This window comes from Pleurodeles waltl, chromosome 7, assembly GCF_031143425.1.
Source record: "Pleurodeles waltl isolate 20211129_DDA chromosome 7, aPleWal1.hap1.20221129, whole genome shotgun sequence".
In the NCBI taxonomy this organism is placed as follows: Eukaryota; Metazoa; Chordata; class Amphibia; order Caudata; family Salamandridae; genus Pleurodeles; species Pleurodeles waltl.
The window spans coordinates 1308172355-1308188795 of NC_090446.1; the positions used below are offsets into that span (position 1 = coordinate 1308172355).

The 16441-nt window shown below is 47.6% G+C and overlaps 1 protein-coding gene across 2 annotated transcripts in view; it reads left to right on the forward strand.

Moving 5' to 3' along the window:
• LOC138246226 (C-Jun-amino-terminal kinase-interacting protein 4-like) overlaps window positions 1-16441 on the forward strand; it is a 545850-nt gene that overhangs the window by 336893 nt on the left and 192516 nt on the right. For both annotated transcript variants that reach the window (XM_069200626.1, XM_069200625.1), the window contains exon 16: window positions 3246-3378. In XM_069200626.1, the coding sequence (XP_069056727.1) occupies window positions 3246-3378 (133 nt within the window). The remainder of the gene's footprint in view (window positions 1-3245; window positions 3379-16441) is intronic.

Consider the following 16441-nt stretch of genomic DNA (forward strand, 5'->3'; position numbering starts at 1 on the left):
AGAAAACATGTTTGCATCAGAGGCCCTGGGGGAATTGTAGAGGCTCTTCAGATGCAAAGCGCGTGTCTCTGACCGCAGGGCCCAGCTGCCACGCATACGAGGTCGAGGAGTTGCTTTCCTACCGCTGGCAGCGTCAGCAGTAGCCTCTGCCACTCAGTCCATCCAGGCAGGGATTTCTCCTCCCCAATTTTGCCGTCTGGTCTCACCACCAGTTTCAGTCAGAGTGTAGTTGCCGCAGCGCCCACCAATCTCCGGTCACCACCAGGCGTCTGCAGTGTCAGCTGGGCTGTGGCTGTTCCACCCTGCAAATCAGCGCGTCCGGTCTTCTTGGCCATCTTCCTTCCTCCATTTTCTGACCTTACTGCTAACCAGTACTAAAGTGCCTGTGCTTTGTCCTGTAAAACATAGTTACATTGGCTCATACCCAATTGGCATATTTATTTTACTTATAAGTCCCAAGTAAAGTACACTACATGTGCCCAGGGCCTGTAAATAAATGCTACTAGTGGGCCTGCAGCACTGATTGTGCCACCCACCTACGTAGCCCTTAATCATTTCTCAGGCCTGCCATTGCAAAGACTGTGTGTGCAGTTTAAACTACCATGTCGACCTGACATGATAAACCTGTTGTTAAACCCAAGTTTCCCTTTTTATACTAATGTCACGCCTAACGTATGCCTAGTATATGGCCCACAGGGCAGGATGCAATATATGTAAAGGGCAGGACATGTAATTTTAAGTTTTACGTGCCCTGGTAGTGAAAAACTCTCAAATGCATTTTTCAGTACTGCATGGCCTATCTCTCCCATAGGATACATTGGGATTACCTAATTACATTTTATACGTGGAATTCCCAATCTGGATGGGATACGTTTGTCAGGTTTGGTGTCTCTGAACTCACAATTTAAAACCACAACTTACGTGGAAGTCTGATTTGAAATTGCAGTGCTGGAAGTGCCACCTTTAGAAACTTGGCATTTTCTTACTTTAGCCATTGGTGCGAACTGCCTGTTTTCAATGTACATCTGGGTTGGGTGATATCTGGGAGTGTGCATTCCCTCTGGACAGCCACACACAAAGGGAGCTTAGTTGTGACTGAATAGCCATCAACATCCTGAAGGGCCATCCTGGGCAGCAAAGGCGGGGGGGGGGCTGACGCACCTAAAAGGGCAGTGTCCTGCCACGCACAAAAACCTGCATTCCCTCTGTAGTGAGTCTGGAGCCAAGACAGGAATGGAGGATAGCCTCTGTACTCTTCAAAGACCCTTCTTTGAAGTCTCCCCCACTTCAAAGGCACAACTGTGTACTGGACCTCTGACACCACCAACTCAGTTCACTTCTGGACCTGCTAGGAAGAAGGACTGCTGTGTTGCGTCAGGGACTGCCACTTTGCTGAGCCTGCTACTCTGCTGGGCTCCCGCTTTGCTGAGCTGACCTCCTGCCTGGGAGTGAGAAGGATGGGACCTGAATCTCTCCATGCCAGAAGCAAAGTGACTCCAAGGGCTTGTTGGCCTGCCTCCTGTTTTCTGAAGTCTCAGGGACACAAAAGACTTCCACTTTACCTGCAACAGCTCCTGGACCAGCTGCTGACTCTCAAGAGACGTCCTTCCAGTCCTGGGACCTTAAAAGTCATTTGGTGTCTCCTGAAATCAAGATTTTGAGCTCTTCGCAACCGCGAATGTGCCCGCTCATGCAGGAACCATTCGGCTCACAGAAAGAATTAGCACAATCCACCGCAAGTTTGTCTATTCGTATTGCTACTTGTACCCCGAGGCTCCAGCCCGCCCGTCACGACACCCGTTTGACTCTTTGGACCCATGGATCACCCCCAGCGATGCTTTCCTTGCTCCCAGTAAACTTCTTCCCCACAAACTCGACTCTTTGCTCAATTATGAGAAGATAAAACATCACAGGGACTTACCTGGGATGATGCCCGAGCTCCACTGTGGTTGGCCCAATCTTTTAAATTTCACCCAGTCTAGCGTGTCCAGATAGCCCCGGTTGACACTTTATGCTTTTAAGCACTATATTGCATTTTAAACTTTGGAAAATTAATATCTCGACTTCTACTTATTGGATTTTTGGTCTGGTTTTACTAATTAAATGCACAAATACATACATATTGTCTCCTAAGTTAAGCCTGACTGCTTTTTGCCAAGCAACCAGAGGGTTAACACTAGGCCTGGGCGGAGTTTTGGCACTCTGTGAAGTGCTGAAAAAGCTCCACTGGGCTACGCGGAGTTCTGCGAGCGGCGGAGTTTGGGTAAGTTGCGCTGTCAGCACTGATTTTCAGCGCTGAAGTGTAAAATCAGGGCAAACTGCATCACGTGGAGCGCCAAAGAGTGCTAACTTCTTTCTGATTTTCTACTTGAGCAGCACCTTCCTCAATGCAAGCGGCAGCTTTCTCATCGCGAGTGGTCGCAGCCTACCACGACCGCTCATGTTCAGAAATCTCGCTCGGGAACTTACCGATTTCTCACGCTCACCAACTTAACATTGATGAGCGAGAGAAAAAACTCCGCTTTGAGTCACTTTGTGGAGTTTTTTTCAACTCTGTACACTGCATGGAGTGGTGAAAACCAGTGGAGCAGAATTCTTCGCCCACCCTTAGTGAACACAGGCTAACTGTGTGTATCTGACTTAGCCTGACTAGGACTGTGGTTCCTGCTTGGACAAGTGTGCATGCCTCAGCCAACCAAAAACCCAGTTTCTAACAAGGACAGTACCAAAATTTGGTGGAGTCAGAATGGCATGTCTCCTTTGCTCAGAATTCTTCTTCTAATAATTTTCCAAGATGATATTTTGTAGTGCCCCTTATGTGGTTTGCTTAATATCGTTTAGTTATTTGCTTAAGATTTATATTAATTTAATTTTATTGATAATCCATCTTATACGCCATTCGCTGCACTCTTATGATCTGTGAAACAGTTACCTTTCTCCAGTACTTTGCTACTAAACCATTTGATGGTGACATGCCAGAAATTTTTGATCATGTTGTCACCAGCTCTCCAGGGTACCATTTGTCAAAAATGAGGCAAAGGTGTCATATTATGTGTCATGAAGCCATACGAACTAATGTTCTTATGGATAAGAGACAGATGCTCATTTTGGTAATCTGTGACAGCTATCAGAGTCATACCTCTTCTCTGTCCTCCAAGCATACCCATCCATTCTAATTGCCTGAATTGCCATATTCCAATTGCATGAAAGAAAAATGTTTTTCTGTTGAATTTGCTCTCTTGTAGTAGAGACGACAAGGCTGTGTCACTCCGGCAGCAGAAGCGTGAACACTATCGCCAGATTCGAGCCCACATCTGGAAAGAGCATGGTAGAGTACAGCTGCATGGTTGGAGCCAGCCGCCTGCCATTGCTTGCAAGGTATGTTGTGACTGGAGAAGTGGAAGTGGGAGGAGAAATTATGGGTTTTCCTAAAGTATGACTTTGGAAATTTTGAGTAAGTCCAATTGAAGATGATACAGAAGCCTTATGTTTGTAAACAGTATTATTGGATCTTCAGACAAGTAGCTATTACATTTAGACCACCCCCACCTCACCTTCCACTGTTTAGCAAACAGTGCTGATATAAGTGTTTTCTGTCTTCCTAATGTGAATTTTTCCAAGCTGATATAAAATTGCTCAGTGCAGACATATGTTGCTTTCTGCTATTCGAGATTTAAATTCCAGCAAAACCAACTCAGCCTGCCAATCTTTCAACATCAGTGAATTGAGTACTTTTAAAGTGAGTAGTGGTAAAAACTGGTTTGCACTGTGTGGTGCTGTAGGTTGTATGCTATGCACAGTCCTACCATCTAGTGTTGGGCTCTTTGCAAGATGTTTTTTTTTTTGAAGAGGGTGCTTTGGTTCTAAGTTGACTTATGATTCCTCCTTTGTGGCTTATAATGTGATTGAACTCAGACTCCAATTTCAACTGTTGTTTTCTCACCATCTGGTTTGTATGTGTGTACATGGCTACATGACCACCACGCACTAATTAACAGTATATTCAGGGCTGGATAGCTGGAGAACTTCTATTCAGCCAGACATCAGAAAACATCAATAAATAATCCCTTCATCATCTAATTTGAAGATGATATAATAATATCTCTTGTGGAGAAAGAGTATGGACAAAACACAATTTAAGTTGTGCTCTTCCTGTAATAGTAAATTTAAACCGGAATCAAGTTTGTAATCTGTGTTCACGGCATGTGTGGCTGTAGATACAAATGCTGTGCTTACTCCTGCTTCCTAGTTTTTGACCTGGATGTGTGCAAGTTGTTTTTCTTTGAAGAATTCTTCTTGAGTCACGAGGTAGTGTAACTCCACCTCTTACTGCTAAGGCACATGGACATCAGCTCCATTATTAAATTGTTTTCTTTCTAGTGACATTTTCGGATATGTGATACTGAGCTTTGGAATGATGCTTTGCTGTGTTCTCTTTGATTCTCTTGAGTTCCTCTTCTTTCGATCAGTGTTGTCTGCTATCGTGGACTCCTTTTCTCGCACGATCACAATGCGCGCAGCCTTCATATGAGCCAGACATCAGGCCGACTTTGAACTCACAAAAGGGTCTTTCCCTTTGGGGCCTCCCCTGTCAGATTGCTCCATAATCACCATGGCTTGCCTGTGATGGAACAGAGACCTTTTCACTACTACCCTCGGTATCACACTAAATACTCTTGGCCCCATATCTGTCTCTTGCCAAGACGCAAGGTCTCCTGTGACACTTGCTTCTCTTTCCATTCCAAAAAGACTCTTCGAGATTGAAGGGCTTGCAACTTGGAAATGTCATGCAGAGACGACACCACTGACCTCTTTTGCACTAAGGACCCCTAAAGGAAAAACCATCAGAACGGTCGGCAGCTGTGGAGGAGGCCTACTCTCCCGACGAAAGTCCCGCCTCCGACCTAGAGATAGAAAATCTCCTGCCCACTCAACAGGTCATGGGTATGGTCCTTCCTGCCCTAGCCTTTAGACACCGGTAGCAATCTGAGCTGGCCCCCTACTAGGGCCAGGCAATCACCCATTTAAGGAGGAGGAGAGACTCCACTCCTTCGACCCCAAATGAATGCTGAGCTTGTAAACTGATCATACCAAAGACTGGGTTCGCCAGAGGGGAAAAGGGCAAGGCCTGTGTTCAGAAGCATACTATCTTGCTCTGGATTGCATTGGCCAAAAAGTCCAGGAAGACTTTGTGCTCATTCTACCAGGGCCAAAGCTGCTACCACTGTGTTAGCACTTGGAGTTCCTGTACTAGACATCTGTGAGGCTGCTACGTGGGCGCGCCTCCACATGTTCACTAAGCACTATTGTCTGGACAGCCAGATCCACAGAGAAAGGCACTTTGGCCGCTCAGTGCTGCAGGACTTCCTGGTCTGAGTTCATCCAAAGCCCACCTCCCTTAGGTACTGTGTTGGTATTAATTTATAATATGAGAAATCTGCTCTCTATGAGCAGAACAACCTACTTACCTTCCGTAATGCTGTTTCTGGTTGAGAGTCTGTCTAGGTGCAGATTCCTCACCGACTCGCCGTTCTCTCTCTAGTAATCTGCACATTGGTCTGCCAGTTTGCTTTTGGGGCTTCATGTCTTGGGGTGCAGATGGTCTCACAAGCAACTGATGTCATCATGCATAAGTGGCACCCATATAGTCCCTGAATGTCATTTCCAGAGCAGAATGGCATAATTGTGATGTCACATGGTGCCACAGTTCGGCGAACGGAGGTTCTATGGAAAGGTTTCCGGATTCAGTGTGGGGAATATTGAAAAGATGAGGAATCTGCAGCTAGATAGTCTCTTGCAGAAAGAGCATTACTGTGAGTAAGTAACTTGTTCTTTTAAATTACTTGTGAAAACATTGCTTGGTAATTAGAAATACATGAAGAGAGAGCAGAATGTGAAGTTGCTTCCTTCCTTTTTTTTTTTTTTTTTACACACACATTTAATTGAACTTTTTTAGCAAAAATGTGTCACTTTCAGACCTCTACGTTAACAACCTTCTTTCAGCATTGTCAAATCATTAGTTATAACAGGCAATTTTTTTTTCTGATTAGGATGTCTAGACAGTGTGGCTACTCCCTCCCCATTTGTCCTCTGCCACCCCAATTTACATGTGTGCCTGCTGCATTTAACTTCAAGCATTGTTCGGGATCCCCACTTGTGTGCTGCTCCTAATGTCCCCTTTAGGTATACTTCTCAAAATACTTGCTGCTACGTGCCTGGGTTGTGCATTATGTCATGTTGTTAAAGGGGGTAGTGCATCATAACTTTGTGTATTATGCGAGTTCTCTAAGAGACAGATCAAAGCACTACAGGCCCGGGTTCTCTCAATCAGTCACTGACTTCGCCTTACCTCTCAGTCCCTCACCATTTCTTCAGCCTTCGCCCACCGTAACACTTCCTTTTTCCAGGCCGCGCATTGGGGGCCTCGTACCTGTTTCCAATTCCTAGTTATTTCTTTCTTTGCCAACAGCAGTGCCAGGTCCTGAAACTGATTGGTCACCTTCTGTCGGGCCGTGTGTGGATACCAATTGAGTAAGCATTGTTTAGGGTCATAAGGGACCTCTCTCTCGATGACTTCCCCTATTGGACCAACCACTGAGGTCCAGAATTCCTCCAGAGCCGGGCAGTTCCAAAACATATGAAAAAAACTCTACTGCCTCCTTTCCACACCTCGGGCATTTGGCTTCCACTAAATTAAAATGCCTCAGAAGCCTGCCTGATGTCACATATGCTCTGTGTAGTACATATAAATTAATGAGTCTGAATCTAGCATTTCTAGAGACTTTCGGCACCCAGGCCAATATGTTCCCTCACTCGTTATTGGTAATTTCTGTGCCCAAGTCCTACTCCCATTTCTGTTTAAGGCTTGTGAAGGGTTGGCAAAGAGCTGCTTTCATTCTCCCATAAAGGAAAGTCACTGACCTATATGTGCCTGCACTACTAGTTAAGTATTGACAGATGCTTGAAAGGGGAGGTTCAGCTCGTCCTGTCTGCCAATGCTTAGTGATCGCCTCAGTGACTGATCTATGGAGCCAGAATTTACCTTGTGGCAATTCGTAGCGGACCCAAAACTCTGAGCGGACCTGAGGAGAGGATCCAGAGGCTCCCCCTGACCGCGACTGCCTGGAACAAAGAACCCGATGCCTGGACCAAGCACTGCACCCGCAGCCCCCAGGACTTGCCTGCAGACAGCTTGCTGTTGGCCAGAGAGGGTATCTGAATAGATCACTCCATCTACTGAGCCATCCTCCGGGTCAGTGGAGAGGAGATCAGGGAGAGGTTCACTCTCTGCTTCCTGGTCCTCATCTGTAACCATTAACATGTTTACATCTGTCCTATCATGAAAGAATTTGAGGCGGTTCACATAGATCACCCTCTTTGGGGTCCTGCTAGTGCCTAGGTCCACCAGGTAGGTGACCTTACTCTTTTTCTCAAGAACTGGGTAAGGGCCACTCCATCCGTCCTGAAGTGCCCTGGGAGCCACAGGCTCCAGAACCCAGACTTTCTGCCCTGGCTGAAACTCAACCATAGCAGCCTTTTGGTCATACCACATCTTCTGGAGTTGTTGGCTGGCCTCAAGGTTTTTGTTTACCTTTTCCATGTACTCTGCCATCCATGAACGTAGGCCTAGTACATAGTCCACCACATCTTTTTTAGGCTCATGGAGAGGTCTCTCCCAGCCTTCGTTTACAAGTGCCAGTGGTCCCCTAACAGGATGGCCAAACAGAAGCTCAAAGGGGGGAAACCCTACTCCCTTCTGTGGCACTTCTCTGTAGGCAAAAAGCAGAAATGGCAATAGGACATCCCATCTGCTTTTGAGTTTTTCACGGAGCCCCATGATCATGCCCTTCAATGTCTTGTTAAATGTCACATGTGCTTTATGTAAGCTGATATGAAGTTGATACCTCAGTCCAAAATCACTTCTTAGGAAATCCCACTCTGTTAAAAATACCAATGAGTGCTTTGGCTACTGCAGGGGCAGTAGTGGACCTAAGGGGAATTGCTTCAGGGTACCTAGTAGTATGATCCACTACTACTAGGATACACTAGATGCTGTGGGAGGTTCAAGTGGACCCACTAAGTCCACTCCCACTCATTCAAAGGGCCCCCCCACCACTGGAAGTGGAATGAGGGGGGCCTTTGGATGGCCACCTGTCTTACCACTGGCTTGACAGGTGACACAGGAGGTGCAAAACTCCTTTACCTCCTGGGACATATTGGGCCAGTAGAAATGCTTGACTGATCTCTCCCATGTTTTGGTTTGTCCCAAATGCCCAGCAAGGGAAATGTCATGGGCTAAGGTCAGAATGAACTCCCTAAACTCCTGAGGCACTACCACTCTCCTAGTGGCACCAGGTTTTGGATCTCTTGCCTCAGTGTAAAGGAGTCCATCTTCCCAATAGAGCCTGTGGGTTCCACTGACAATTCCTTTTTCTTGCTCAGCTGCTTGCTGTCTTAGGCCTTCAAGAGTGGGACACGTTTATTGCCCCTTACACAGCTGTTCCCTTGAGGATCCCCTGGGCCCAAGAGCTCAACCTGGTAAGGCTCCAGCAGCTCCATGGACTCAGTTCCCTCAGGGGATAGAACATCTTCCTGGGAAGAGAGGTTCTGTTTATTTTGCTGTGTTGAAGCTGGTTCCCCAGTCTTCTTTCCTTTTCTCTTGGAAGGTTGGGCCATTATTCCAGACTCCAACACTTCTTTTTCACCCTGAGCCCTGCACTGTGCCCTTGTTGTGACACACACCAGTTCAGGGATACCCAGCATGGCTGCATGGGTCTTGAGCTCTACCTCAGCCCATTTCGAGGACTCCAGATCATTCCCTTGAAGACATTCTACTGGAATTGCAGAGGAGACTACCACCTGTTTCAGGGCAGTGACCCCTCCCTATTCTAAAGTTACCATTGCCATGGGATGGACTTTAGTTTGATTGTCAGCATTAGTGGCTGGATATGTCTGTCCAGCCAGGTACTGTCCTGGGGAAACCAGTTTGTCTATCACCATTGTGACACTGGCACCTGTATCCCTCAGGGGTTCTAGTCTAGTCCCATTGATTAAGAGCTGCTGCCTGTATTTTTGCATGTTAGGCGGCCAAGCAGCAAGTGTGGCTAGGTCCACCCCACCCTCCGAGACTAATGTAGCTTCAGTGTGAACCTGGATTTTCTCTAGGCACACTGTTGATCCCACCTGGAGACAGGCTATTCCAGTGCTAACTGGAGTAGTATGTGTTGTGGGACTTTTATTGGGACAGACCTTGTCTCCAGTTTGGTGTCCATGTTGAGTACACATGCGACACCAGGCCTTCTTGGGATCAGCGTTTTTACCCTTATACCCATTTGAGGACTGCGAAGAGGCTCTGGGCCCACCCTCCTGAGCAGGCTTTTGGGGCCCTGTAGAAGACTCTTTACTTTTTCCCTTGGATGTCTCAACACTCTTCCCCTGGGGAGGCTTTGTGGCCCCTTTCTTTTGGTCACCCCCTGTGGAAGTCTTGGTCACCCTAGTCTTGACCCAATGGTCTGCCTTCTTTCCCAATTCTTGGGGAGAAATTGGACCTAGGTCTACCAGATGTTGATGCAGTTTGTCACTGAAACAATTACTTAACAGATGATCTTTCATAAACAAGTTATACAGCCCATCATAATGATTTACACCACTGCCAGTTATCCAACCGTCTAGTGTTTTGACTGAGAAGTCAACAAAATCAAACCCGGTCTCGCTCGAGGATTTTTGAGCCCCCCTGAACCTAATCCTGTACTCCTCAGTTGAGATCCCAAAGTCCTCAATCAGGGTAGCCTTCATGAGGTCATAGGATTCTGCATCTTTACCAGAGAGTGTGAGGGATCTATCCCTACACTTTCCAGTGAACATTTCCCAAATGAGAGCACCCCAGTGAGATTTGTTTACTTTTCTGTTTGGACAAGCCCTCTCAAAAGCTTTGATCCATTTGGTGATATCATCACTATCTTCATATTTTGTTACAATCCCTTTGGGGATTTTAAGGATATGAGTGTTGTCTCTGACCCTATTTATGTTGCTGCCACCATTGGTGGGAGCTAAACTCATCTCATGTCTTTCCCTTTCTATGGCTAGGAGCTGCCTCTCCAAAGCCAGTCTTTTGGCCATCCTGGCTAACAGGAGGTCATCTTCATTGAGGCTGCCCTCAATGCTTCCAGAGTTACTGGTCTCCCCTGTGGAAGAACCAGTCTCCCTGACTATGATTTGTGGAGTCAGGGCTTGAGAAACCCTGTTCTCCCTGGTTAGGACTGGAGGGGGGCAATCAACCTCCTGTTCACTAACTTCCCCATCTGTAGGGTTATCATCAGAGGGGTGGTCCCTTTGAAACTCTGCCAAAAGCTCCTGGAGCTTTACTTTGGTAGGGTTGGACCAGTCTTTGTTTTTTAGCTTACAGAGAGTCCTTAACTCGGACATCCCTATATGCAGGTAAGGGTGAGGTTGAGTTCCACCATCTCATCTCTGCTAGACATTATCACTCTAAAAGTTGGGATAACTTTTTAAGAATCTAACAACTACTTCTAGAACTTAAATCTAAACTTTTACAAACTTTTAAACTCTAAAAGAAATGCTAACAGGGACTTACACAAGGCCCTAGAAGGTCTTTAAATTTTTTTTAAAAGTAGTTCAAATTGCAAAAATCAATTTCTAATGACAATTTTTGGAATTTAGTTGTGTGATCAGGTATTGGTTGAGTAGTCCAGCAAATGCAAAGTCTTAGACCCCACCGCTGATCCACCAATGTAGGAAGTTGGCTCTGTATATACTATCTCAAAGTGAGAGATAGTGTGCACAGAGACTAAGGGTTCCCCTTAGAGGTTGATAGTGGCAAAATTAGATAATTCTGATGCTCTAATTTGTGGTAGTGTGGTCGAGCAGTAGGCTTATCAGAGGGTAGTGTTAAGCATTTGTTGTACACACACAGGCAATAAATGAGGAACACACACTCAAAGACTTAAATCCAGGCCAATAGTTTTTATATAGAAAAATATATTTTCTTAATTTATTTTAGAACCACAAGATTCAAGATTTGAAGTAAATGCACAAAATGCAATGTACTCCACATAGGTAAGTAAGGAACTTTGAATTAGAGCAGTAACCTACACAGTATAGGTTAAAATAGCAATACGCTATTTCAAAAGTGGACACAGTGCAAAAATCAACAGTTCCTGGGGGAAGTAAGTAAGGTTAAGTTTCTGAGGTAAGTAAAGCACTTACAAGTTCAGTTTCCTGGGCATAGGCAGCCACTGTTGGGGGTTCAAGGCAGCCCCAAAGTCACCGCACAAGCAATACAGGGCCGGTCAGGTGCGGAGGTCAAAGGAGGGCCCAAAACACATAGGCGCCTATGGAGAACAGGCATGCTCCGGTTCCAGTCTGCCAATAGGTAAGTACCTGTGTCTTCGGAGGGCAGACTAGGGAGGGTTTGTAGAACACTGGGGGGGACACAAACAGGCACACAAAACACACCCTCAGTGGCACAGGAGCAGCCGGGTGCAGTGTGCTTAGCAGGTGTTGGGTTTTCAATAGAAATCAAAGGAGGGACCCGGGGGTCACTCTTGCGGTGCAGGCAGGGCACAGGGGGGCTTCTCGGGCCAGCCACCGACTGGGCTAGGCAGAGGGTCGCCTGATGGTCACTCCTGCACTGGAGGTCGGTTCCTTTTTCGTCTGGGGGCTGCGGGTGCAGTGCTTGGTCCAGGTGTAGGGTTCTTTGTTCCAGGCATTCGCCGTCAGGGGGAGACTCTGGATCCTATCTGCAGGCGTCGCTGTGGGGTGCATGGGGGTTGTCTCAGGTTACTCACGAGGTCGCAGTCGCCTGGGAGTCCTCTCTGCAGTGATGGTTCTCTGGAGCTCGAGCCAGGGGCGTCAGGTGCAGAGTGTGAAGTCTCACGCTTCCGGCAGGAAGAGTGAATTCTTTAAAAGTTGCTTTAAAGTTGCAAAAATGTTGCTATTGGTAAACAGTGCTGCGGTTCTCGGGAGTTTCTTGGTCCTTCGGCTGAGGGCAGTCCTCTGAGGCTTTCGGATGCGTCGCTGTGCAGGTTCTTTGAGTCTGGAGACAGGCCAGTAGGGCTGGGACCAAGTCAGTTGTCATCTCCGTCGTCTCTGCAGGGCTTTCAGGTCAGCAGTCCTTCTTGTGTGTGTAGGTTGCAGAAATCTGATTTCCTGGGTTCTGGGTCACCCCTAAATACTAGTTTTAGGGATGTGTTTAGGTCAGGAGGGCAGTAGCCAATGGCTACTGTCCTGGAGGGTGGCTACATCCTCCTTGTGCCTCCTCCCTGAGTGGAGGGGGCACATCCCTAATCCTATTGGGGGAATCCTCCAAACTCAAGATGGAGGATTTCTAAAGGCAGGGGTCACCTCAGCTCAGGACGCCTTAGGGGCTGTCCTGACTGGTGGGTGACTCCTCCTTGTTTTTCTTATTATCTACTCCAGCCTTGCCACCAAAAGTGGGGGCAGTGGCTGGAGGGTCAGGCATCTCCACTAGGTGGGATGCCCTGTGGTGCTGTAACAAAAGGAATGAGCCTTTGAGTCTCACCGCCAGGTGTTACAGTTCCTGCAGGGGGAGGTATGAAGCACCTCCACCCAGTACAGGCTTTGTTCCTGGCCACAAAGTGACAAAGGCACTCTCCCCTTGTCGCCAGAAACTGGTCTGGTTGTGGCAGACTGGCAGAAACTGGTCAGCCTAGTACTTGGAGTCGGACTGGTATTCAGGGGGCATCTCTAAGATGCCCTCTGGGTGCATATTACAATACATTCCACACTGGCATCAGTGTGCATTTATTGTGATGAGAAGTTTGATACCAAACTTCCCAGATTTCAGTGTAGCCACTATGGAACTGTGGAGTTTGTGTTTGACAAACCCCCACACCATATACTCTTTATGGCTACCCTGCACTTACAATGTCTAAGGATTTGCTTAGACACTGTAGGGGCATAGTGCTCATGTACATATGCTCTCACCTGTGGTATAGTGCACCCTGCCTTAGGGCTGTAAGGCCTGCTATAGGGATGACTTACCTATGCCACAGGCAGTGTGAGGTGGGCATGGCACTCTGAGGGGAGTGCCATGTCGACTTAGTCATTTTCTCCCCACCAGCACACACAAGCTGTGAGGCAGTGGGCATGTGCTGAGTGAGGGGTCCCCAGGGTGGCATAAGGCATGCTGCAGCCCTTAGAGACCTTTCCTAGCATCAGGGCCCTGGGTACCAGGGGTACCATTTACAAGGGACTTATCTGTGTGCCAGAGCTGTGCCAATTGTGGGAACAAAGGTACAGTTTAGGGAAAGAACACTGGTGCTGGGGCCTGGGTAGCAGGGTCCCAGCACACTTTTAATCATAACTGGCATCAACAAAAGGCAAAAGGTCAAGGGGTAAGCATGCCAAGGAGGCATTTCCTTACACCACTGCTCTGTTTTTATCATAAAAGCTGTCATCGAGTAGCGAGAATAGGCGGCGTGTATTAAGGGCTGTATGTCGTCCAGGTATGAATCCCGCTGATCCCTTATGGATCAAGCAAGGCATATGGGGTAGGAGGCGTGACACCAGAATTTTGCTAAGGATATTGTAATCTACTGATAACATTGACAGAGGCGGTAGGAAGCTACATCGGTGGGTGATTTCCTGGGTTTCAAAAGGGGAATGATAAGGGCCTATTGTGCTGATGGAGGGGAGGGTCCCAGATGTCTTGGCCTTTTTGTACCTGTTAAATAATCGGGGCCCTAGTGTTGCCATATAAGTGAAATAAAATGCACCTGGCAGGCCATCTAATTCCGGGGTCTTGTTTCACGCCATGCTAGTGACAGCCGCCTGCACCTCCGAGAGTGCAGTTGCCTGCCCCTTGGTCTCCAATTCCTGCTTCGATAGTGCCGGGAGATTAATGTCTGATTAAAAACTCTTGGATATCTGTCAGCTATGACTAGACTTTACTCAGGTAGAGATCTGAGTAATAATTATAAAATTCCTGATGGCAGCCTGGCTATAGATCGTCTGACCCAGGGATGTTCCTAACTCAACTATTACTGATCCCCTCTTTGCTGGATTTGCCAACCATGCCAAAAACAAGCTTGCTCGGTCGCCTTCTGCATGTGTTCTCGCCAAGTAGGCTTTATAATCATGACAGTGTAGTCTTTCAACCCCTTTCGCTACTCGCTCACGGTCTTCTATGACTGTTCTCTGGAGTTCTGATTCTCTGGGGCGTTTCCGCTCCCTCAACTCATGGGCTGCCTTCTCAATGTCATGTAGTATCGTGTGCCGAACACCTTTGGTTGCTGAAATACGTCTCCCCCTTATCACTGCCTTAAAGGCGTCCCATTCCAGGAGTCGTGAGGTCGTGGAACCTTCATTGTCACTGAAATAGGCAGTTATGTCAGATGCAATGGCATTTCTGAAAACCTGGTCTTCTAACTGTTCTGGCCTGAGTGGCAATGTGGGAACCGGGGATCAGGGGCGCATTCAGTGAAGTCCTAATAACAACGGATTATGATCCGAGATCGTTCTGCTGAAGTATTCAGTTGAGCGTGTCATTTCGTGGACGGTGTCCAGTCGCACATGCAGGTCATAAACAGGGAAAAGAAGGAGTAATCCCTGTCCCTTGGATGCTGAATCCGCCATGCGTCCACCAGTCTCCATTCTTGTTGCCGTTCTTGAAAAACCTTAGTGGTGCACCTAATCGGAGGTTCCTGCAGAGGGGGTGCGATCTTTCTAGGGCCTTATCAGATAAACATTTAAAGTCTCTGCCCAATACTACAGGCCCCATAAAGTGGGAGGCGAAGTGCTCTGAAAGGGTCTGTAAAAATCCCAGCTGATCAATGTTAGGACCATAAAAACTCCAAATCGCTACCTCTCGCCCCTCTAGCCTTCACATGATCATGACATACTTCCCTAAGGGATCAATTATGGAGGTGACATGCTGAAAGGGCACTCCAGGTTTGATCCAAATAAGGACCCCTCGTGCGTAAGCTGAGTATGTAGTACAATAAACCCGTCCCCTCCACCTACGTTGAAGGGCCCGCCCCTCTTTGGCATCTAAACGTGTCCCTTGTTGTAGGGCTATGTGAATCCCTCGTCTAGTGAGGTGTGAAAATACCTTATGACGTTTACTCAGCGAATGCATCCCCCTAATATTCCATGTGAGTACTTTAAAAGCTAGGGGGTCAGCCATTGGATAGAGAAGTCATGATACTTGGATGTCCATGAGGGTCCCTCCTACCCTCCAAATGGGGCCTCTCCAATAGTAACACAGTTGGCATTAGGCATGTGCGGTGGAAAACAGTCTTCTTTAACTGATTTAAACATTTCCCAACTCCCACACCCCAGGACGAACAGTGTGATCCATTCACCCAAACAGTCAAACAAGCAATAATCAAACATCTCCATTCCCACTAACGCTCGGGCTATGATCTGCGGGGCGTGATATGACTGCCAGTTCGTGGTCTCGGGCTCCGGGCCTCCCAAGCACCCACCTGATTCCCAATACTGCACATCTTGGAATAAATTTTATATGCCGTGCCACAAAGGATATCTTATTGCTGCAGTGTGATCTGATTCTGAAACACATGAAGTATTGCCAGTTCTATCCAGTCTGGGTGAGAATCCATTTCAGTGTCTGGGTGAGGCTAAATAATGTCATCTGCAGTTCCTGGGGTGACCAGTGGCAGGATCTCGCTGGAAGGTACTGAGGCTAATGAGTCTCCATCCGATTCAGTCTCGTCCTCACTCACCTCCCTGAGCGAGGATCCGGGGTCTGGTGACGATCCACCAAGGACGCCGCCACTGCCACAGCCACACCTCCTGCCTGCCTTTCTGTGTTTCCTGTGCCGTGGGAGATCCAGTCTGTATCGCAGGTCCCCGTCGCCATGAGTGAGGACGGTGCTTCCTCTTCCGTAGTTGGGCAGGCCACTTGGGCCTGGGTTGGGCTGCCTCTTCGCCCAGTCCCAGGCCTCTTGAGGTGCAGTGAAGAATTGTACTCCTGTGGGTGTTGCCACTCTGAGTCGTGCAGGGAACTGCATGGAATACATTATTCCTGCCTCTCATAGTTGTCTCTTCAGAGCGGTGAAGGCAGCCCTCTGGCGCTGCATTTCCTTGGAAAAATCTGGGAATATGGAAACCTTATTGTTCTCCACTGTAATGCTGCCGCCCACTCGAGCCTGCTGCAAAATATAGTCTCTGTTTTTGAAGTGGAGTAACCTCGCTACCACAGGTCTTAGAGGGGCACCCAGAGGAGGCTTTCGAGTCGGTACCCTGTGTGCCCGCTCCAAGGCAAAGAAGGGGGAAAGACCCTCTGGGGCCACTTCCTTTTTAATCCATTCTTTCAAGTAGCACACCATATTTGAACCCTCAACTTTCTCGGGGAGTCCCACCACTCTAATATTATTACATTGCACTCTGTTTTCTGCGTCCTCTGCTCTGCTTTCAAGTGCATGTAGTCTAGCTTCCA